Genomic DNA, 25,588 nt, shown 5'->3' with positions numbered 1-25,588 from the left:
AAAAACTTTTTTTTTCTGAAGAAATTTTAAGTATCCCTAATTATTTAATTGACGAATGTGTTCACTCAAAAATTTTATAAATAAAAATTATGTTTTATAGGAAAATATTAATGACGTAAAAATAATTAAATTATTAATGTTATAAAGTTTTATTCGCATTAATAAAATAAATTACATTAAATTACTACCATATAAAATAATTTTATAATATTTGTATTATATTATATATTATTTTTCATATGTTTTTTGTGATATATTTTATATAACGCATTTTACTTTTTTCTTTGCTCGATCGTGTGTGTATCTTTAACGATAACTTCTTTCAGAATATAAATGCAATTTTATCAAGCTTTTGATATTAGTGACATTTTGAAAGTTACTGGTATTTATTTAAGACTTTTAAAAGTCATTGTATATGGTTGAAGTGAAAAGCTTTTTAAAAGCTTTTGCTTGTAGCATTACTGACTACGTCGGACAATTATTGCATTATTGGATATCCCTGCATTTTGAATTAATTTAATGAATGAATTTATAGGATTTTATTTTTTCTTTATTTTATTTTTATTTGTTCTAAACCAATTTGTTTTCAGATTAAAAATAATCAAATTTAAGTAGTGAAACAACTAATGTAATGTAATTAATGTAATGTGTAATAAACCCATACATAAGAGGATTAATTTGCTTTAAGGAATAATTTTGACATGGTATACTTATTTAATTTATACCAGAACTGTTCTTGATGACTTAATTCATTGTACAGAGCATTTGAACATAATAAAGAACAATGTATTTAAGAAGTTATTAATACAAAAAAATACAAAAATTAAAAATCCAAATATTTTTATATTTATATTTTTCGAATAATTGTTAATATCATTGTTAATATCAATATTGTTTATATAAGCTTGGAAAAATGTTTGTAACCTAGTAGCACCTAATAAATTACATATCGTACATCCTCTTCAAAAGAGGCACAACTCTATATTCGTCAAAATTTCACTTTGTTTTTATTATTGCCAATTGTCCAAAAAAACAGTTCTCTTTTTTTGTTAGAAATGACACTACGCTGCAAAGAGATTTGAAGAGGGTCTGTGATATGTTATTGATCAAGTGAATTTATTTTCATTCTTTATTTTTGTTAAAATGTAATCTAGTACTTCCTTTTTGAACTATTATGATGCGTTTTTGAAATAATTAATCATACAAAACCAATTAAAATTCCTAATATGGAAACATTTTTTTTCAATATTAACATCAAATACTCTAAAACTGGTGCACTTACTGTACTTTCAAATTAAGCGAACTCCAAAAGTAAAAAAATTTCAGCTATGTAATAAAAATTCTGAAGTAAGAAGCATAATTCTAATCCTCTAAGTATTTTTAGAAATATTTATTGGCATAAGATTTCGCCTCCAATTACTAAAATCCACAAACTATATGGACGACAAAGAAAAAAAAAACCAAGAAATTTAGTGGAGTCTTCTAAGTGGTCAATTGTGAGTCTATACGGCTCAAGGAACATGAAAACTGGGGACTTGCAACATTAAGCGCATATTACACAATCACTGAGAGCACAATGATGTTGTTCGTTTTTTCGTCTGTATAAGCGATGGTATTATCGTGAAATGCAGAATGTATCGTCGAAGTTTTTTTCGAGCGTTCAGATTTTTTTTTTTTAAGTAAGCAATACTTATTGAAAAATCTCCTAAATTTGGTTTTTGTACGTGAATGTAATTTCATATTTGTAATTTTTTTTAATGTTATGTGATGGTTTACTGATTTAAACTAATTTGTTTAAGCAAAAAATTTATTTTAATACGTACATTATATTTCATTCCCCAAACTTTTAATAAAATTTCTCGAAAAATATATAATTTATTATAAAAACAAGATATGCAGATGTGACAGGCATTAATAAAGCCTTTACAAGCAATTTTTGTTTATTAAATAAAATGCATTTCACAGTTCCCATCACATCTCACCTACAATAAACTCAACAACAACAATCTTCAGCCCAGGTTATACCCTCTTATGCTAACGAAATGAATTTTTACGTATCGCATGATCGCTGCCTGAGACGTGCTATAATTTTTTTTTAATCGCATTTTGAATTAAAGTGCATAACACATAAAATAGAAATTTACTTTGTATTTTTTAATTTACATTGCAATTGAATTAAATTGCTGTGTATTTATTTGAATCACTCAAAACATACTTGAGTGTAAAAAAAACAATAAACAACAAACCAAACATTAACGATCTTCGTAGTGTACGTCACACACCGATAAAATGTGTAGAAAAAATAAAGAAAACAAAGTCACACTCATTTGAATAATAAAACGAAAAAAGTTTTTATGATGCATTTTTTATACACATACTTACATATGTATATTGTACAAAAACAAAATACTCAAAGAAATAATTTCAAAAAGCACATTTAGAGGTCAATGAAAACATACGAGTATATGACACAGCACGTTCATGCCTCTGCTTTCCTGTAAGCTTATTGGCTAGCATTTTTGGGGCTTGGCTGACAGTGTTTTCTCTGACGTCACAACATATGCGTAATATAGTGTTTTTGTGTGTTTGTATGTCGCTAATGTTAATGGTGCAATAAAAATGTTATTTGCTTTTAAAAGTTTAGCCTGGCTAGCTAGTTTTGTTATTCGTTTTCTTGTGTTTACCTTTGGTTTTTGTTTATAAATATTTTTTTTATTCGTTTTTAATGAAATTTTTAAAAATACTTTTAATGAAACTCGCTTACTAATGAGGACTGCATTATTATTGAACTTTAATGTAATTGTGTTGTTGTTATTGCTACACATGCTGAGAAGAGGAAAGACACAGACTACTATTTTTAATTCATTAAGTATGTTATGGAATTTGATTTGAAGTGGATTGGATTCATTTGCATAATAATAAAAAACTTTATATATTTTTATTTTGATAAAATTTTACATTTTGAATTTGTGTTCTTTCTTAATTGATTTTGACATATCATTTTAACACACATTCAATTTATAATTATTCTTATAATTTTTAAATGATAATGTGTATATTTGTTCATAAAATCTGAAATAAGGAACACACCTTATGTATATTTTTAAATACAGAAGTATTGCATTGCAAATATAACAAAAAAGTTGATAGAAGTATTAGCTTCTTTATCTTTAGAAACGTTTAGAAATACAAGGTTATGAAAATATGCTCTTAGAATTTTAAATATATATTATTAATATCACGTTTTTGTTCTAATATATGGTACATTTTTTATTGGATAGTAACTTATAACAGAATAGTTTTATAAGATGGCTAATAAACCAGAACTTTAATCAGAAAATCGTCTTTAAATAATTCCATTATTATTATTAAAAGTTTAGACGTGAAATCGCCCAACAGGCGGTACTGTGGCCAGAAGAGTCCTATTGTACCAATTTCACTATTGATTACACAAAGTCCCTTTAAGTTATGAACAAAGTCTAGAACTAAAGCTAGAGAAGTCTTTTTTACAAAGTCTTTTTAAGGATTGCTACTTTCATTCCTATTCCTTTTAACATTTTCAAGCCATTCTTGAAACGATTTTTCTTTGACCTAAAAATTGGTTTCAGTTTCATCAAACTATTCTTCAGTCTCTTTTCATAAAGCATTATTTTTAGGTCTGTTCTGAAGATTATAATAGATTGAAAATTTAATCAAAGTGCAATTTAACTCATTGTTATTGTGATTAGCTAGTGACATCGTATACGAGTATTACATTATTAAAATGTGATTTATTTGTTCTTCAGTTGGAATCGGTTTTTTGTAGTTATGTCCTCGAAACACTCTATAATGTTCGAGAGGACAAAAAAATTGACAAAAATAATTTAAATTTCATAAATTAATTCTTTGTCACATTTCTGAAACTGATATATCTAGAACAGTAAATTCGAGATTAACTGTACTAATCTATACTTCATCGTTACCGAAGACGCTTGCTTTTTAAAATTTTTTTTGGAATTATTATTGAAACAGCCAGAAATCATAACACGCTAGATCCGAGAAATATAATACCGGACAATCACTGAGAACGCAATGAAGTTATTCATTTTTTCCTCTGTGTGAGCGATACTATTATCGTGATGTAGAATGTATCGTCACAGTTTTTTTCTAGCGTTTAAAAAAAATTTTTTTTTAAGTAACCAATAGTTATGTACTAAGAAACATTTTGTTTAATCTACTGATTTTAAAAAAGTGTACTCGCTATTTCGAGTATTGCCAAGTACTCTTCTTTGTTAGGAAGTATCCGAATTTTTTATTTAATTTATAGTCCGTATATAATTTGTTTGGACTGCAAGTGCCAGGCAAATTGGAGACCAATATCTATAACAATTTTTTAGAAAAAAATGTTAGAAAATAGATCCCAGTTTTTAATAGATAGATTAGATCATTGGTTCTGTATAGTGTTAATAGCATTTCTTTTTTATTTCAGTACTTGAATAAAATATTAAAATTATTTTTAACTCTTTTACGAGTAGTTATATGGCATACATAGTTTTTGTTATCAAGGTAATGCATTTTGATTACACCTGTTTAAATATTCATTAAAATTTTATTTGATTACAACTGCTTAAATATTCACTAAAACTTTATTGATTTAATCTACAAAAAGTGTTTATGATAACAGTAGCCTACAAATATGCTTGTTTAGCTCATATATATATAACAAATTATAATATTTTTCGATACTTGGTATAATTATAGGCTAAAAAATCTATTTCGATCATTTTAACTTAACCGTTAGAACGCGAATTGAAAGAATTTAATCATTTGAAGAAATAATTGATAATTATGACAATTTTGTCATTGCCAGATTAATTAATAACCAAAAAATGTTATCTAATATGAATTTTCCTTTACATAAAATAAGTCAACAATTATAATTATTATTGAAAATACTACAAAAAAAGATATATTTTTTTTTCAAATTTAATATTTCTTATTTTTGGTATAAATACATGTCATACTATTTGAGTAGAAAAATAATAATATTAAATCGAATTATAATATTATGAATACTTATAAAATTGATAGATAGCTATTATTACTATAAAAATCTTATGAAACTAATAAAAGGTTATCATAATTAATTAAATTCTTGTAATCGTCACTAAAAGAACAAATTGTTTTTAATTGTTGCAAAAGAGAAATTATTTTCTACGATCTAAATGAAATTGATTACAGTTATTTAACGAAATGTAATCTGAATAAGAAAGGTATCTGAGGACATTCTATACATAGCAAATCAATATTTACAATAATAGCTTGTTCTAAAAGTAATTTCAGTTTTTATGGTTAAAATGAAATATGTAATGAAAATATAATATTTATATATTACTGAAATTTTGTAAGTAAATAGTAAAATATTGATATGTAATACATAGGTTTAAAAGATACAAAGCCAAACATATTTTCGTAATGTATTTATTATTTAAGTGAATAATAATTCAGTTACTAAGGTAATTTAATATTTTTATTTACCTTAAAAATTTTGAAAGCAATAAATGTTTTTAAATTAAAATTAAATAATTCATTGAATCAAAAACAAACTTTTTACTATTTACGATTAATTTGATTCAAATGTTTATAAAGCATTTTTATATTCAAAATTATACCATTAATTAAATATAAAATAAAATATATATTAATTGAATTTTTGGCTGACCATACAGGTAGTTTGAGTATCGTCAAATATCTAACCCATCATCAATGGTTTTGGAAATGTGTATTTTTTTTATTTAATTATTCGTGAATAATTTTTTAAGACTGCAAGTACAAGGACTTGAACTCGTGCCCTGCCAAATTTAAAGCTCAGAGTCAGCGTATATTAGTCAACTGACCCAAAGCTGTACTTGCTTGTATGTTCGTACATTTTTATTGAATTTTATTAATTTGCTGTGAAAGTTTATTAACAAATTCACTTATATTTTTGTATATATATTTAAAGTAAATTTAAAGTATTTTAAACTGTTTGATTTTTTTTATCTCAATTAAAATGTGTAATATATTTGTTATAAAGAGAAGAACACTAATGAAATTTTATAACATTTCTTCTGTTGTCTAGATGACATTTTAGACGACTTTTGTAGTAAAATTCTATTATATAAATTACTCTCCTCAATTATAAGAACAATAAGTTAAAGTGTTATGATTAATTTTACAACATTTAATTATGAATATTTGTAATTGTAATTATAAGTGTTAAATTTAATACCTTTAAGAAGGTTACGATAGTTTGCGGTGTAAGTAATATCTTAAAGCAATTTTTTCTAAACCGAATAACACTTATGCATAATCTGTATGAGAATCACATTACGAATGCGAGGAAGCCACATTATTGACAAATAAATTACTTTTTTTTTGTATCTTGAAATACGTACTTTTAAATAATTGCATAACGTATCGTATATAAAAAATACTATTATTTAGTTAAATACTTAACTAAGGAAATACAAATATACGACTATATGTCTAAGTCATTGTGATTATTATAAATGCAACTAACATTTTCCCTTCCTTTTTTCATTTTATAATTGACCTAACGATTACCCTCATGGCGCCCACGTTATCAGTTTTCTAATGAAAAATACAGCACCTTTGACCTATTTCTGATAAGTCTAATTAAAAAATGTAGGTTTATTTTTCTGCACGTCAATTATTTGCAACAATTTGTAAAGAACTCTATTTTAATCTGAAAAAAAAATATTTTATTAATAATTATATAAATTAATGCATTAATATTAAAATTTTTTATTAAATTACTTTTGGCAAATTTGTTGATAAGCTTATATTTATTGATAATGTGAAAAAAAAGCATTTATTTTATATAAAATTTAATATATATATATTATATATATATATATGTTTGTATAAAAATATATATATATTATGCGCTAGTAAATTCTCCCGATTTTAAAAGTCAAAATATTCAAAACGTTATGGCCTGTTTAAAGCTTTAATTATGCAGTAAATACCAAAAATACATATACTCAGTTTTTTATATAATTAATTCAACAAGTGATGTTTGCTCACTTTTATTTGTAAAAAATATTGTTTCAAAAAAATATTTGTATTGTTCACGATGTTTACATTTTTAGTGAAAAAATATGAATAAACATTCATAGTAGTTGTTAACGGCCACATTTCCACTGTGAAGCTAAAAATTTTAAGTTCAATTGCTTTGCACGCACTTCATGTATTTTAATAGTAACAGTGGAGCAAATCATAAACACAATAACATAAAAAAAAAATATATTCAAAGAAAGAATAATTGCGAGCAGACAATAGCGAATATTTTAACAATATTTAAATTATATAAAAAATATAAGTAAAATATAAAAAAGACAGATTTTCCTAAAAATAAGAAAGGAAATATGTGAAACATACGTGTACATATATACATTTTCAATAAAAACTATTTAGAATTAATAAAAATTTTACTTTTCACAAGTGTTTTTAGAAAAATGCCCTAATGATTTTGATTAGCTTATCGCGTTACTTACCTAAAATAATCCTTGTGATTTCTCCTTTTTACAAAACAAAAATTACGATTTCAAAGAGGAAGGTTTCGACTACAGTGCGGCTATATAAAAGATATCGCAGAAAAGACTAAAATCTATATCTAAGTCAGCCTACCAATAATGAATGGGTCAAGATTGGGTCAAGAGTTGATACAGTTATATTGAACACGATGAGGCCTACGATAGAGGCGACAAAATAAATTTTAATTGATTGATCATTTTATTAATATTGCTTAGTAATTTCGTATACTTTATATACCGCATATATTTATAGAATCGGTTTTAAGAACATTACTGTTATGTATTATATTGATATAATCCAAACCTTCTCACTATGAAGCAATTTCCTACTAAGTTCATGCTTCTTCACAAGCTTATCAAGTTAGAATATAAAGCTAAGCATGCTTGTCAGTAGCTGACCTGACAACACCTTAAAAATTACATATAATTTCACATTTAAGCTTTTTAAGCAATGTTTTTATTTTACAAAAACAAATTAACTTTAGAAAAATTAAGGTACCAATACATAGTTATCAGTCATCAATTAATCATTATGAAATCGGAAATTATCACACATCCACATTTTTATCCGTACTCTCATTAAATTATGTGATGCCCAGAAAACAAAAAAAAAAACAATCTAATATTTTTTTGCGAAATACCGCCATGTCATTCAAGATATTAGATTTCAAAATATATGTAGTTTCTGTAAATTTCAATTATAGTAATAAATATTGTCGTTTTTGCTTATAATGAATTACTTTAGTGTGGATTACTATTATTTGTAAAATTAAAAGCATGAAGAGCAACTATTTTGTATATATGTAATTATGTTAGATCGCAGTAGTTATTTAAGTTATTATTGTTAAAAAGATCAAGTTCCAGTTCTCTTATACGTATTCATACATTTGCAAATATATTTATTCGATTACTCCAAAATTCTTATCTTCAAAATTTTATAAATTCATCTATGAGAGAACATCATCTTAAAAAAAATGCTTGTACCTTCAGTTACTATGGAAATTGTTCAAAATATGGAGTTATTCGCTTAATTTAAAATAAACAATAATCTTTAATTTAAAGCAAATATACTTTGAAGAATAGCTTCTTGTTTTGGTTTTATAAAACACCTTCCTCTAAAAGTTAAAAATAAATGTCCTTTAAACATACACTTCCTCATGCTGGACGATCTTCCCATCCTCATCCATATTCGCAAAACTGGCATCTCTCTCATCCTCGCAACAATAGATAGTAGTAGAAATAGTATTGTTCTTTTTGAGTTTAAAAATACAATATAAATATTACCGTATACCGTATGTATATATAGACATTATAATAAAAAAGAATGTACCATGAGCTTAAAATTTTTACTAAGATCATTCTAAAATAGTTCCTGAATGATTCTTTTACTGCTTTGCATCGGGTTCATCAGAATATTTTACGTTGTAAACTAGGTGCTAAACTAGGTATAGGTTTTGTATATGAAGCTTTCTCAATTCCTTTAAAATGGGACTTTTTCTCAAAAAGTGATTCAGGTCTGCTTGTTCAGGATGTTAACACAGGTAAATTGTTCCTTTAGAAGTTTCTAAAATAATTTTTAAAATAATGTTTGAAAAGGCATGTAGATTATTAGTAATAAATATAATATATAAAATGTTTAAGTGATTTATCTAAAAAGTGATTTGTTTATTTATATATTAATAATTATTAATCACTTGTTGGGGATTACAAATTATTTATTTCCCGAAAATATGAAACTATAATATATTTAATAAAAACAAATATTAATCCGAAAACAATATTTAAACAATATTAATATAATATTAAAATTAAAAAAAAAAATTTTTTTTAAATTAAATTTTTCTTAATTAATTTTATTAATACTAACAGAAAGTTTAAATTTTTAATAAGTATAGCTGAGTAATATTCAATAAGTTAATCTGTTATTGTTATATCAATAATTTTAAATTAAATTTTCCATTTTAATTTTCTTATTTTAATTTTCTTATAATAAATGATTTATATTTATATTCAATTGTATAATTTGTGTTTGAAAAAATATTAATGTTAATTTTGAATAATTACGTATGACATTTAAAATACTTTAAAAAATTTCATGTCCAGAAACTTTGTGATAATATTTTTTTATTTATTTCACCAAAAATTTTTAAATGAAATCACTGCTTTTCTATTTTATGAACATTTTTATAGATGGTCTCATTAATCAATTTTTTAATACTACTAATTTTTATCAAAACCCGCCACAAGTGTACAACGATATGGACTGATTGTGGCGTACCGATTCCGTTCTTTAAAATTTTGCAAATTTTATCTGCTTAAAGATATACAACTGCAGCACCTTTGTTTTAATATATAAATATCATTATAAGAATTAAAGTAATTTTAAACCTCACAAAGTCCGATCCAGAATTAATTAAATTTTGTGCATTTACTAAATATTAAATACAATATTTTTTATATTTAAAGATTATGTTAAAAAATATATAAAGACGATTATATATGTATAATCTATATCTGTATAATGCGAGTCATTCTGTCTAGAAGTAAGCATAGATTGTTTGGTTCTCCGCCTAAATAATTTAATTTTTACCGAGGTACAGGATGTTAAAAAACGGTGATAGCTTGTTTCTAAGGTCGATTACAGGAAAACGACACGTTATAACAAAAACTTCTGCATCAAAAAATGTTAGCAAGATAACATTGTATTTATTTATCGAAAAAAAAAATTTACTAATGTTTTGGGAAAAAAGAAATTTTGTGCAAAAATGCCTTTAGGTCGGACCCTGTTTATATTACGACATATTCCTTACAATTACAGCCTTTTAGAGGAAGAAAGGCCGCCCGGTATCCATTTACTGTATGTCATCATGCTGTTTTATTAATTTAATTTAAATACTTTATACTTATATATAAATAAATAAAATAGTTACATTTAACTAGTCTATGTTTAACAGTTAACCATAAATAAGGTTACGGGGTTGCCTAAATTTAATCAGCTCCGAAGTTGATTAAGGTAATCGAAACTTAGGGTTACTGTTTTATGTAATTTTCTGTAAATGAAAAACTATTTTGCTACTTTGTCTAATTTTTTAGTAATATTTACAAGAAGTTGTTGTTTACAACAAGAAAAATTCTGACCATATAGCTGTTTCGACTATTGACAAATACCCAATCCATCATCAGTGGTCTTGGAATTATTTCTTGTATATAATTGTTCGTTAATTCACTTGCTGTGTTATATTAAAACGAAATCATAAATTAGCTATAGTATAATTGATTTAATTTAATAATTGATTTATCAATACTATTCTGTTTGTAGAGGTATTACTTGTGGCATGCATTTATATTATTCTTTCTTATATATAGAACCACTTTTGCTTACGATAGAATCATATATAATTATGATGAATCAATACTTAATAAATATATGTATACAAATACTCATTCGATTCATATCGGGAGGGTTAATTTCAGTCTTTCAAGCCCCCATGACTAGGTCCCTGCCTTTTTTATTAATATAATGTATTAATATAATTAGCTTTAGAAATTCGTAATAAAAATAGAATTATCTTTTATTTATAATTTTTAATGCATTTGTATAATTTCTAGTTTTTAGTGAAATTTTAACATTTATGGTAAGAACTTTTCAAAATTTTAAGTCGACCTTGTTCCACGGCTTAAACAATATACGCCACGCGATATAAATGCACACGTTATGCTAATTTTAAGTATTGAATATATGTAGATGTGAACATATTAATTTTCAAATAATTTAATTTAAAAAAAGTAGAAACATTATCAGAGCATTTTATATATGAAGAATCTAAATTTCTCATATCACTAATTTTGGTTGTACTAATTAATTTATACTTAATATTCAAATTGCATAACAGGTTGCGTATGTTCGTTAATCGTTGATTGTTGATTGTTGAATGAAGTTATTTTTAAAAAAATTTACGAGAATTACTGGTCGCGTTTAGCATAAATTAACATAAAAATGCGCATAAACATGAATGCTAATGTTTCTATGAAAACGTATGTACCTATATCGATCGTATTCAATGCACATAAAAGTTGCAGTTAAAACAAGTTATGTACCCACTGTGCCTGCTTTGACTGCTTTGCTTTCGGATGAACTATTGTTAAAATACTTGCTTGTGTGACGTCACAAACTTACATACATTGTGCAGAGCAATGCCGGCAATTGAAGCACATGCACACAGTACGAGCGAGCCCACTTTTGTTGAATTTTTTTAACAATGTGAAAGTGGTAGTATGGTAAAATTATGATAAACCAAAGTTAAAATAAAATGAAAATTTACTTGCTGGTATTTGGTTTAAAAAAAAGAAAAAGAAATTTAAAAAAAAAATTTTTTGGAGCGCGTAGCAGCAGAAGCTACGGCTTGTAACACAAGTTTTGTAAATGCTGTGTATTTAGTTGATTCTCCTGCTTATGATGCAGGGCAAACGGAGGCATGTATGGTAATGGTGGGCTTTTAAGCATAGGGTAGTTAGGTTGTTTGACGTGTTGGTGTGTTGGTATGTGCCACAGTTAAAGTATTTCGTCGTTGTTGTTGTTGCTTCTCTGTTGTTTTGCGGTTATTTGGTTTTGGTTTTGTTTTTGTTTTTGTATTTCACTAAGGGGCTTGCGCTTACTTGCCTCGGTGCCAAAAGCAGCAGCAGACAATATTTTTGAGCGCGAGAAGTAAAACATTAGCAAACAATCGTTCGCGGCGTTAAGAATTCGTGTGCTCGTTGGTCTTCTTGTCTGTTTGTTTGTCCGTCTTACCGTCTTATAGTGTGTGTCGGCCTAAACTCTAACGCGTACGGCGTCTAAAACGTAAATTTATGAGTAAACGGAAGTGACGAAACATTCAAAATTCTAACCTATTTCCTATGAGTGGAAATTTTAGAAATTTCCATCCACAAATTGTTGCTGCTGCGCTGCTATGTTGAAAAATGTTTGTGAAGTTTTGAAATAATTCGTGACGAAAACATTAAGCACAAAAAAATTTGACATTTTCTTTTACCTCAAAGTCACGCTGAACGGAGCATGCGCCAAAAAGCCTAAGCGTGGGTGAAGGCACAGGCAGCTAAGGATTTCGTACGAAAGAGAAATACACTTTTCGTTCCACAACATTAACATTCTAAGGACATTCGCCGTACAAACCGGGCACAAGAAAAAGCAAACGCATATTTGCTAACCAAAAATTAGTGAAATTTTGTTAATTTTTGTGAAATTTTGTGAAATTTTTACTTGTGAAGAAATATCGAAAGAAACAGAAACACATATCCTTAACTTACACAATACACCTAAACTTTCACTTGGTGAAATTTTAAAAGTTTTTATCTTAAAAGTATTTTTGTGAAATATCATTTTAATTACATAAATTTATTCACTTAAATTATAAAAAAAATAAAATCAAAAACAATGTTGTCGTCTGAACGCATTGATACTACCAAACCCATCGTTACGGAGGAGAACTCACATCTCTTGGAAACAGCTGCCAACGGCGACAAATATGGTTCCCAACAAGCGGTAAATGTTGTGTAATCTATGAAATAAGAAAATTCGCACATTCAAAGGAGTTTTTTCTATTTTCTATTGTTGTATAATAGTGTAAACTTTCCAATTATGTAAATTATCTCCTTGAATAACAATTGCAATTGCACATTCGGAATTGAATGCTTTATTACCTCGTAGTGTTCTTGATCTAACATCTGACCTTCAGGCAGAGTGCCAATAAACACCAAAACGATTCTATTAAATACTTTAATTACAGAAATTATGTGATTTCCAGCGCTAATTTTAGCACACTATAACAAAACAGTTATTTGAATTAAACAAAATATTCAAAATTCATTTTAATGTTATTAAAAATAAAAATTGAAAACTCTTTATGTTGTCAAGTTTTTCTTCCATCCCTATAGATTTTGTTTTGCTTTAGGTCAGTGATTTGAACACCAGTTGCTCAAAAGTAGTTTGAGATCTCTTCCTTAACTAAATTCAACAAAAATCAATGTAGCTGCTGATATCGAGTTCTTTTTATTCTCCTTTTTAACTCTATGGTGGTTGTCTTTTAAAATGCAATTCTGTTGACCTATGATTACGATGGAACCAATGACTAAGTGCATAGATAGTGGTAACTATACAAGGCAAGAAATCGTGACAGCTGGAAAAAGTTCGTTATGGCCCAATGTTCCCCTAGGAACGTAATATAATGAAGAAGAAGAAGTTACAAGGCACAACAATTTTTGATTCTGCTGATATTTTTTTGGTATCACCCTGGTAGGAAGAAGTGGTAAAATTAAACTGATAAAACCACATTATTTTTTGCGGCCCTCTAATCTGTACAGTAATTTGTATTGAACCACGATCTGGTCTGGACAGCCGTAGTCTAAACTAAGGCATGTGGAATTAATATTATTAGTCCTCGGTTGGAACAAATTTTGAATGGACGTGCACAAAACACTTTGGTTTTGTAGTAAATGCATTTTTTCGAAAAGTCGCACAAATGCAATTTAGTTAAACAAGGGAAATAGTTAATCTGAACGCTTCACATATTCTTTTCGAAGGAATATGGTAGGTTCTATATTTACCATCTTGCAATACATAGCCAAATTTTAAACCATACGTAAAACTAAGATTTTAGGTATTATTTCGTTAAGTAGTAAGCTACTTAAAAATGAATTTAGTAATAACTAAGATTGTTGTAAGTATGTTCAAATGAATTAGTTTGGCAATTTTATTCAAAATTATTCAATTTATTCACAAAAAATTAAAGAAAACTGTTTATTAACTTTCACAAGTTTTAATTGCATTTAATATTTCTACTTTAAGCAAGAATCATCGTCAGAAGAGTCCTGATTTTTATTGCAACTTATTACAATATGTGAATCTGTATCTATCAAAATACTAAGCTCTACTTCCTATCACAGTTTTACATTCTATTATTAAATGAACAAATGCTTCAGTTACTATTCTACACAAACAGTATTATAAACTTTTTGATAAGTATTCTATTATTAAATGATATTAAATGAAATCTGGATAAGTATTATGCTCTTCCATTATGTGATTCCTACTAACCAAATTTCAGCGAATTCTTAACTGTTTCCTATTGAGTTTATAAACTGTTTACTATACTTAGTATTAAAATCAGTAACAAGCATTTTGTATTGTTTTTTACCTAGTTAATTAGAATTTTTTATTGTTGTATACTTAATCAATTATAGTGTACATCAAGCCGGTTCTATCCCAAAGCTCAGATTTGAAAGAAAAATCGAGATTTTAGTCCCTTTGTTTTCTAAAATTTCATTAACGTAAATAGTAGTATTTAATATTTTATTAATAATATAAACTTGAGATATTTCATAATACTGCAATTCCATTTATATTAATCTAATTTATATTAATCTAATCAACTTACAGTAAAATTTCAAAATCTAATATCCTAGTCTTATACGATTTTCTCGATATATAAGTGTGTTTATACTAAATATTATGTTAAAAGATCAGGAGCTGAGAATTTTTTCGCAGTAACTTTATTTATAGAATTTTAACATGAATAAACCTATTGCTCTTCAAATCACTTCTTTTTCTTATTTATAAAAATTTAGTTTGAATACATTACTTTAATGCTATAGCACTAAAGAACGATTCCTTGCTATGCCGTCCTATATACAGCACACATTTTATATTTAAAAATATAATAATCATCCTTAAAAACTCAGCTTAATTTTTGTACATCTTGAAGATGCAATTATGTACTCATGTGAATACGTACAATAAATAGGCATAAAAACTTCTTTCTGATTCTGTTTTCATAGTACACCAGTTTGTTGATCTCCACTTGACCGGTTTTTTTGTGCAGCGTCGAAATTATTCTTACTTGTACTTTGTATCTATCCTTCTAGCTTAGATACTGTGAAGGTTGTGTGAATATTCAAACTCGCAGGTTTTATTGTTTTTTTTTTAATATGAACATTTATTCAACAAAAAAAAAGTAGTTATTACAACTTAAATTGATTTTTTTTTATCCTTCATTAACTTAAGTCAAAAATTCCGACCTACGTCCAGATATATCGTATTGAATATGTGGGAAGTGAATGATAACAAGACCATGTAGGTACATTGTAACATTTGTTCATTTAAAGTTGATTATCCTATTTTAATGGCAGAAAAAATATGGTGGGCGGTATAATCTTGACTTTAAAAAATTTAAAACCAAATGAAATAAATAAATTATAAAAATGTGTAAATAATATTTACTAAATATAATAGATGTATGTATGTATATGCATTTTGCTTAAGAAAAAAATGTAAATACAAAATCTCCTGGTAATGACGCTATGATTAACCTCTGCTTTAAAATATTACCAAAAATGTTAGAACATATCTAAAGACTACAATCAATGACTGGTATTATTTTCTAAGAGCCTGAAAAGACTTTACATTGGTCTGTATCGGAAAACCTTTCATACAGTCCATGTACCATGCACTTTAATAAATAAGCAAGATTCTAAAAAAAAATGTTTAAAGCTACAGGGAATAGTCGTTACTTAGCACTTTCAAAACACTGGTATACTATAAGTGAGATTACTCATATATAGTCTTTTTATTTCTAAATGTCTTTCGAACTATATTTAAAATAAAAATATATAATAATAAATAAATGTACATCAATCACCGCAAAAGCAGCTCGTTAAGATATTAACGCTAATATGTAATACTAATAATTTAGGATAATAATAAAATGAAAGAGATTATCCGATATTTTTCTGAGGAATATATCGTGTACTTTTTATTTTAATAATGTGTTAAATAGATTCGTAATAAATATAAATAGATAATTAAATCTTAAGTTTATATAATTAGCGATTAATTAGTTAAATAGTGATAATATGATAAATAGATTCGTAATGAAATTTAAGACGCAACCCGTAAAATTTATTGCTTAATGTAGTTTTAAATAATAATAACACATTTTAAGTTATTTATTTTAAATTTCTAAAGTATATATGTGTTACGCTATCGTTGCTTTTATTCCTTTTAATAATCACTAGAACTCTACCGAATTCATCGATTAAGGCACTAAGGCATAAACTAGTGAAATTTTGCCACATATCATCCTTTAATTAATTATTTAATTATTAGCCACTTGGTACATAAATAATTTTAAGGATTCTATTTAATTTTTCTAAATACTTATGAAAGAAATATGTAGTAACTTTTAAAGAAAATTCTATAATTGTAATTTTTAAAACAAAAAACTAATACTGATACTGATAATTGGATTCATATTACTAGTAAATAATTAATAATAGTATTATAGTTCTTGAGAAAAAACCATATTGTAACTAAAGAATTATAACAGATATTTCAATTTTTTCACAATTCAATTTTCACACAATTTTATTAAGTGCGCTCAACGCACTATATAACTAAAATCGGTCGATATAGTTGTTAACAACTCTCAGTTCAGACCAATTATATGGAATAGCAAACGACTGTAGCTCAATCTTACGCAGTATTACTGGAAATGCATTTGAAAAACATCATTTTTGACATTGCTATCTACAATAGTTCCATTTGCAGACTATAGTTAAATCGTGCAGTTGACATTATTGGCGGAAATGACTTTAGAAAATTTTCTCTTTTACAAAGCAGGCTTTTTTCTCATAAATTTATAATCCATGTGGTCTTAAAGAATCGCATAATATTAAATCATATTTGTATTGCGTTTTTTTTAAGACTTTCATATTTATGTCCACTGCATTTCAAAAAAGTTAAAACATTTCCCGCTAATTAAACTGAGTTCTTCTAACCTTCTAAGTTCTTTATTCATCACTGTGTTGAAAGTTTTTGAGCAAATTGTCTTACTATAACTTGTTTTAGAACACACTATTAATCAGTATCACATTTTTGTTATATTAATCTTATTCTTATTAGTCATCTTTTCATCAATAGTATAACCATAACTTCGACACCAGTTTAACAGATTATCTCTAATATAAAAAGCTATGTTCTTATACAGCCTGTACAACTCATACTGAAGTAATAAATATGATAGGTGATTCAGCTTCATCAAAAAAATTGTTTTGCAAATGGACTTTAAGAAGAAAGGACATTCCAAAAATGAATTGATACCAGAAATCGTTGTAAAAATACATAACATGTTTTTGATAGATCATCGGTTAACTGAGAAAGATTTGGTACAAGTTCTAAACATTTATTATTCACAAGAAGCCATCTTTTATGCCAAGTTTTATATTTCAAAAAGCTGTTCGTACAATCAGTACAGCATTCTTTAACAATTCATGTTCCTATATTTTCTTTGAGCTGGTAAAATAATAAAGTCAGATTATTATTATACGTTTTGGATTAGTTATTTTCCCTCTCTGATTTCACACATCTTAAAAAAATTCATTTACTGGGTACCAATTTTCATCATACGAAAAGTTAATCAATTCCACTATGAGGATAAGATTCATAATAGATGCCGATTGTCATCCAACAGAGAGGTATTAATTCCCATTATAGAGATGAGATGCATAAATTGATGTGTCGTTGGTATAACTGTGTTAAAGTTTTAGGATATTTCATGTATTAGGTATATTATTTAAATAATAATATATTAGTTTTTAGAAATTGGTTATATTTTTTATAACTAATATCCTAATGCAGCAATTTACTATATACACATATTACATAAAAATTTTGGTTCAGTATAATATCGGTATTTATTTATTTAAATTAAATATTATTACCCTGATTTATTTAATATGTCAATAATATTGAAGTGTGCCCACAAATAGATTTTAGTAATTTCTTTTCGAGATATTAATCAAAACCATTTTTAGATTAATAGTTATAAACATTTTGCGTAAATTGTATAAAAATTAATCAAAGATTTCCTACTTCTAATCACTGACTAATCATTTTTGTTTATAAAGGCATTTTATTTATTTTTTATTTCAACACTTCAATCAAAAGATTTTAAAAAGTTTTTTATGAACTATCAATATATTTCAATCTTTATGTTCTAGTTAAATGATAGATAATCAAATGTTAATAAAATGATATTAATTATCTTGTTTGTGATAGCTTCCACCTGATTAATAGTTAAGTATGTCTCTCGAATTTAACGACCACTGATTACTATGTTTTGATTTTTCTATTTTTAAATTCGTCCAGTGATGTTATCTATTCTATCTTCTCATCCAACTGCTATGTTAATCAAGTTTATTACCTTTCGAAAGTGCGCCCATGTATTCCTTTTAGTCGTTTCTAATCGCATTCCGCCGTAAGCTCAGCACATTTACATTAGTAAGCAAACAGTAAATATTTTGTGTTTGATTGACCTTCCAGTGGTCGGAACTATCGACTACAAGCACGTACTGTTGACAGTAACCTTGCGATATATTTCGATGTTGATGTTGTTATTGTTTTTTTTTATATTTTCTTTCTAATACTTTTCCTTGATAATAAAATACACTACAGTTTTTCGGTTTGGATGAAATGCGTAGCTATAAATGCTCATTTTTATCGCCGAAGTATTTCTATACTTTTTTCTTTCTCTCTGTTCTTTATCGAAGATAAGACAAACTACTTGCAGTTTTTATGGTTTTCTTGTTCTAACAATAAAATAAAATTAACGTCATTTTACAGTGGCATCAAGTGGAAAAAAATCAAAGAAATCTTCAGTCCAGTATAAATATATATTCATTAAAAATAAAGCTCCGAAAAGAAAATTGAAATTTTTTATTCGTATTTTTCTTATTTGGCACTACAGTCCTTGGTCTCCCTCACGATCTGCCTCCATCTGTCCCGATCTTCTGCTACTCTCTTCCAGTTCAGTATTCTAATCTTTCTTGCATCACCATACACTTTCTTATCTCACCTTGTTCTTGGGGTACCTCTGTGCCTGGTTGTCATCGGCTATGCGTTGCATATGCTGCTGGGCTTTCTCTCTGGTCCCATTCTTACTACATGAGCAGCCCACTGTAACCTTTGCGACTTAATGTATATACTATATTTTCGTTACTTTTTTTTCGTACTACTACGGAAAATTTAATTTAAAATAGTATCGTGTATAATCTATTATTTTTTCAATTATCTCCATGATCTTGAATTTTAAAAATTAAAAATATGAAAATATGAGAACAAGACACCAAATTCCATTTAAATTTAGTCACGCTTTCTGTACCTCGTCACTTTGATCAAAACATTTTATTTTTTAAATGAAAGACCAACTAAATATTGATTATATTGACATGGTCATAACCAGAGAAATCATAAAATCAGCAGCAGTCATTCGTCATATGATTGTTCCAAAGACATTGTCCTTATGGAAGATAAAAAAAGTACTTTATCTTTATCAGTTTTTCTTAACGCTATGTGTGTCTTAACATAGTGATGTGTCAAATAATACTGAACACAAATCTGAATTTTCTTGGGAATCTGAATGGCCGCTATAACTATAAACAAATATATCCAACTTAATATATTGTTTTATTAATAGAGAGGTTTTTTGACCAGTACGTTTTGTTTTTTAAATAATATTTTTTATTTAGGCTACTCTGGTCTTGTAACTGGGATATTGTTAATTATTTATTATAATTTATTATTTAATATTTTAATTACATTTAATTTAGACTTGGGGCTATTTAGTCTTCTAAGGTTTCTACTAGAAGAATGAAGATTAATTATTAAAAACATTTTGTGTTGCAAATCTATTAAAATTTAAGATATTTATAAATTATATGGTATTATTAGTTCAACATATTAATTTCAAAGTTGTGGCCATATTTTTAATTAATACTCATTTGGAACACACCATTTCATATACACCATATATCATATTATTTGTTTCAATATCAAATTTACAAATGAAAGTCTAATCGCTCGTAGAGATGGGCAGGCACATAGGCAGAAATATACTCTTCAACGGTGGGACATAACAATTTTGGAAATAATTACTTAGACTATTTGTCGTTAAAAGTGACTGTGAATAAAAATTATAGCAAGCGTACTTAGGTCGTGTGCGAGTTAGGCTAAGTTGTGTTCTAAATGAAGGAAATTCTAAGTTGTGCCGATAATGTAGTGATGTGTCGATGCGTGTTGATAAATGGCTAAATGTGTGCAGTGTAAAAAATCCCAAGAAAAGTCCCATTTGGTTTAGCATCAACTTAGCCTAACTCGCACACGTCCTTAGTCTACCTCTTTCAGTTTCTGTTATTTTTGATAAGATAAAATTATTGTCCGCGCTAGATGTTATGATGTTAGTGGTACAGCAGCCAGGTAAAAAGATACTTTATTCACAGAAAATAAGTTCCATTATTTTCAACACCACAGTTTGTGTATCAATCGTTAATATGCTACCACATCGAACGTGATTAACTTACGTTGTATTTGTAGGAGACCATTTCATTTTTAATAGAACTCCTCATAGAATAAAATTAAATAGATTGACAATTTTTATTGTCCATAAGATTGATAACATAGCTTAACTTTTACTTGTGATTGAAATCTACTGTTTGCTTTTCTTTTGTAATTAAGTAAATCTTCGCTTGTTCTTGCGGCATTCCACATTAAGAGGGCTGACCTTTCAACCGTTTACTTGACTCTTTGAAAAGGTGAAGGATTCCGGCAAGTAGAAACAGCTGCTTCAGAAACCTTAACATATTTCTTATACATTTTTGTTAATATAATGATTTGTTATAGAATTTTAAAAATTATCAAACTACATATAAATCCATTTTTAAGTTATAAGACTACTTTTTTATACACATATTTCATAATTTTAGGCGTTTTGTTTTCATCGAGCCAAAAAGTATGCAATTTTTTTATAAATATTTTAGTTAGATTTTTAGTAAAATTCAGTTAAAATTTTTCAAGAAAAACATATAATATTAAAAGGATATTCAAATATATTATTTTGTTGCATTTATTATTCTAAATGAATTCTATTTAGAATAACAAAATTCTATTATTATTATTAAAATTATTACGCTAAATATTAAAAGTAAAATATTACACTTTTAATAGTGTTTCCACCGTCTTCGTTAGACCAGTTAACTTACTTGAGGTAACTTGAATTACTTGAATGTCAAGTAAGTTAACTGGTCTAATGAAGCCAGTGGAAACGTATTATAAGATTTTAATCAAATTTTATTCTATTATAATTGAATATTTTTTCCATATGATTGAAACTAACTGCGTAAATAAGAAAAAATAATTTTTTCTGTGCTTTAATTAATTTGATAATTATAAATTCACTATATTAGCTAACCTATGAACTAGTTATTCACTTTTATATGTTTTAATTAAATATAAGTAACTAATTATAATTAGTTATTTTTAATAAATTGCCATTAGATTAATAAAATTTAAATAAATTTTTTAAAGGCAACAGAATAATAACTGATATATTATATACAATTTAAACAAATTTAATATAAATTGTTTGCTAAAAAAATTCTTTTAATATGCGTAAATGATTAATTTTATAATTTAGTTACTTTTATTAAATAAATTTATTTTCTTTCTTTAAAAAATACTTGCAATATGACTTTTTTACGATATTAAATGTTATGTTAAAAAATTTTTAAACAAAACAAAAATGGAGTGTTAATTAATTTAAATTTATTTTTGGTTTTATTTTATAACTAATTAAAATAGTTAAATTTTATTATCAGCTTTTTTATTTTTTACTGTTGTGGAACGTTACACACTAAATGAGAAATTCAATCGACAGAAAGTTTAAATGACATTGAAATGTACTTCAGGACAGCAAAAATTTTTATTCACGCATTTTTCTCTTCGTCACGTATTGTCTTTACATGCGTACACAAACGCATATTCCAGGGTCTTTCCTTGAATAAAAATGCAATCCATAGAAAACAGATTGAGAACAGCAGAAATTCTTTGATAGCAACTTGCACAACCACAATCTGGAATTCCTCCACATTTCAGCCACATCTATACGTCCATGTATTTGCGTGGACAATGCTTACGATGAGGCAGGGCAGGATAACACAACAACTTGTTTTAAGTTTATAATGTAAACAAAAGCAACAAGAAATTTATTTCCTTTTGTTATGATTCTTCTTCGGACCTATTGATTTCTGTCTAGCTTCCGAGGTTGAGTTCTTCTGTGTTTGCTTTTCACATGATTTGGAACCACTGTATTAGACTTCCTTGCTTTATGGGTGTGTGTTTGTTTACTTTATTCTAGAAGTAAATTTTACTTAAAATGTCAATAATGGAAAAAAGAATTCTTAAATACTATTAAGAAACTATGAACACAACTTAAATTAAACTATTTTATGTTGAAGGAAAATATAAAAAAAAATATTTTATCTATCCATCCATTAACTAACTAAAATTATTGTCAATACATTTTATTCAATTAATTTGTCCTTAATTAATTTATGCTATTTTTTTTCTACAAATAAATTAGCAAAAGTAATAAAATAAATTTAATCTTAATACGATTACTTTTTGAATGTCTATGACTTTGACATCAAATTTATTGTTAGCATTACTTCATCGTTCTAGCTTAACGTAAGTCCTTTCTGAAATGTATATTTCACAATTAACTTATCCTAGAGGGGCCAACGTACGGTAATAAACAGAACATCAATTTGTCTTTTTCGTACCTACAGTTAAACATTGTACGAAAGTATGTATCATTGTGTGTCCTAATTGGTTTATGGCTTGGAGTCCGCAGTGAAATTGAACACTTGTTAGGCGACAGAAGAGTTTTGACAAATGTCAAAGTTTAACAATTTTGGCAAAAGATACTATACGTAGGAAGAGATGGTAAATTAAATTCTCAAATTGCAGAATTTTCAACTAAGGACTTCTTAAATTATTATTAACATTTTAACATACAAAAATTAAATTGTGAAAGCTTTTAATTAGTTTTTAACCTTCAAATACCTAATAAAAATAACATAGCACCCTTGGTACTTGGTGGAAACAGTTGGCGTAATTATAATTGGAATTGTTTGCTTAAGGCTGATACGATACTACTTATTTCATTTATTCAGGAAATTTATAAATAGATGTATACTAAATAATAATTTTTTAAAAACGAAACAAAAATATATTCACAAACTCTGAAATAATTAAGCTTTGGAGGGAATATTATACAGCTCTACGCAAAAGTTTAAGACCACCTCAATATTTTCCAATGCATCAATTTCAAAGGAAAATAACACAAACTACAGGGATTGTTTTGAATAAATAAATTTATACAAATTAAAATCAAAAAACCTCAATTGTTCTTTATGTCAAACACGTTTATTTCTTATATCACAATATGGGGCCAGAAACTTTTTGTGGACTAGGACATAGTACACTCCTTTCTCCCATAAAAGTAATGAAAAATCAGAATAAAAAGAATTGCTGATATGATATACCAAGATTAACACCATTTATTGGTGTCTATAACAATAAGTGATACCAGGATTGTATGAACTTATCAAAAGAAAAACTTAGAATTATCACAGGAATCATAGCATTGCAGTGTAAACTAAAATACCACCTTATGAGACTGGGTATACTTACAAATGCAAACTATAGATTCTGTGAAGAGAATGAGAAGTCGGCCACACATGTGCTGTTAGAATGCCCTGCGCTAATGCACATACAGAATATGCTGCTGGGAGTGTAGCTTTATCAGTAGGTTTCAGGTTTCAACCTAATAGCTTTTTCTGATAGTAATTTTGCTTTGTCAACCAACCTGACAAACCAGCCTGTGACCAATTCAGGGGATACCAACATTACTGATTGCTGACTCATTTAGTTTAACAAATAGATCCATACGTTCTACTCTCGCAGTCATTTGTTTGGTCTACCAGTTCGAGGCATTTGAACTTTCCTTTCGACCGTTTTTGTTTTGCGAGACGATGTGATGAATAAAAATATATATATTCATGTTGTCTTGTTGATAGAAGGAAAAGGATTTCGCAATCAATTTTGTAAGTTAATAAGATTTTGATGATATAAAAAAATGGAATAAGGTTGTTTTAAAAAATTAATCATAAATTCTGCAAAAAAATACAATTGAATTTTCTAATTGGAACATAATAATTTTCAAACCCATTTAAACACAAAGACATATCGGAAAATATTGCTAGTATTTATGCGCATCGTTTTAGTTTTCATTACGGCAATATTTAGGCCGACTTTACTCGATGCATTATTTAGATTCGTAATGCTTACTTGCATATCGGAAGTCCTGCCGGCAATGAGTACTACGTCATCTGCGTACTCCAAATGACTCAATTTTTGGTTTAACCTGCTATTAATGCCGCGTGCGTTTTCATTCAGTACTGTTTTATAAGTACTTTTTATTTAATATAATTATTTAAATAAAAATATAGTTATAAAATATAAGTTAGAAGAAATCGGGAGGCATTCGAATATAAAATATTATAAACTTTCGATATAAAATAATTTAAAGTTAGTATTTGGGTTTATTATTAATATGTTGAGTCTTTTCCGAGTTAGTGCTTCTGGGCAGTTTTACTCTTTGATAGCTGGGGGGGTTTCTGCAGAGTCCCACCCATCTCACTGACTAATTTATGTATTCCTCATAAGCTTCGTGATTATTCAATAACTGATCTATGATCTGCGTACCGCACTGCAGTTAGTGATTACTCTGAGAATAGATAATGCTAAGTAGGGCAGCCTGTCGGTTTTCGCATATAGCTTCAGCATATAGCATATAGCTTACGTATTTTTTGACCGAATCTATTCTAAGGTCTCTTAACATGTCATTCGTGCGGATGTACCATGGCACTTTGAAGAGTCTTCGGAGAGCCTGACTTAGGTCTAATTATCTGGCTGTAGATCAGCCAGATCTGTTTTTCGCGTTGATTTGCTGCTTTCATGACTGTTTTTTAATTTTAGTGATATCGATTAATCGATTAATTGTGATTAATTGTGCTTAATTGTGATTAATTGTGATTAAGGTAAAAAAAATGGTTATCTCAGTAGA

At 27.1% G+C, this 25,588-nt stretch overlaps 2 protein-coding genes across 2 annotated transcripts in view; one reads left to right on the top strand and one right to left on the bottom strand.

The window, feature by feature from the left end:
- The first annotated feature begins 12,297 nt into the window (after positions 1–12,297).
- LOC119667895 (facilitated trehalose transporter Tret1) overlaps positions 12,298–25,588 on the top strand; it is an 18,240-nt gene continuing 4,949 nt past the window's right edge. The window contains exon 1 of the mRNA XM_038077233.1: positions 12,298–13,116. Within this exon, the coding sequence (XP_037933161.1) occupies positions 13,009–13,116 (108 nt within the window). The 5' untranslated portion in view covers positions 12,298–13,008. The remainder of the gene's footprint in view (positions 13,117–25,588) is intronic.
- LOC119667896 (protein-S-isoprenylcysteine O-methyltransferase) overlaps positions 22,284–25,588 on the bottom strand; it is a 19,157-nt gene continuing 15,852 nt past the window's right edge. The window contains exon 4 of the mRNA XM_038077236.1: positions 22,284–22,812. The gene's annotated coding sequence lies outside the window, so the exon portion shown is untranslated. The remainder of the gene's footprint in view (positions 22,813–25,588) is intronic.

This window comes from Teleopsis dalmanni, chromosome 1, assembly GCF_002237135.1.
Source record: "Teleopsis dalmanni isolate 2A chromosome 1, ASM223713v2, whole genome shotgun sequence".
NCBI classification, from domain to species: domain Eukaryota; kingdom Metazoa; phylum Arthropoda; class Insecta; order Diptera; family Diopsidae; genus Teleopsis; species Teleopsis dalmanni.
The sequence above is the reverse complement of the archived record's forward strand: the minus strand, read 5'-3'. Positions and strand labels throughout refer to the sequence as shown.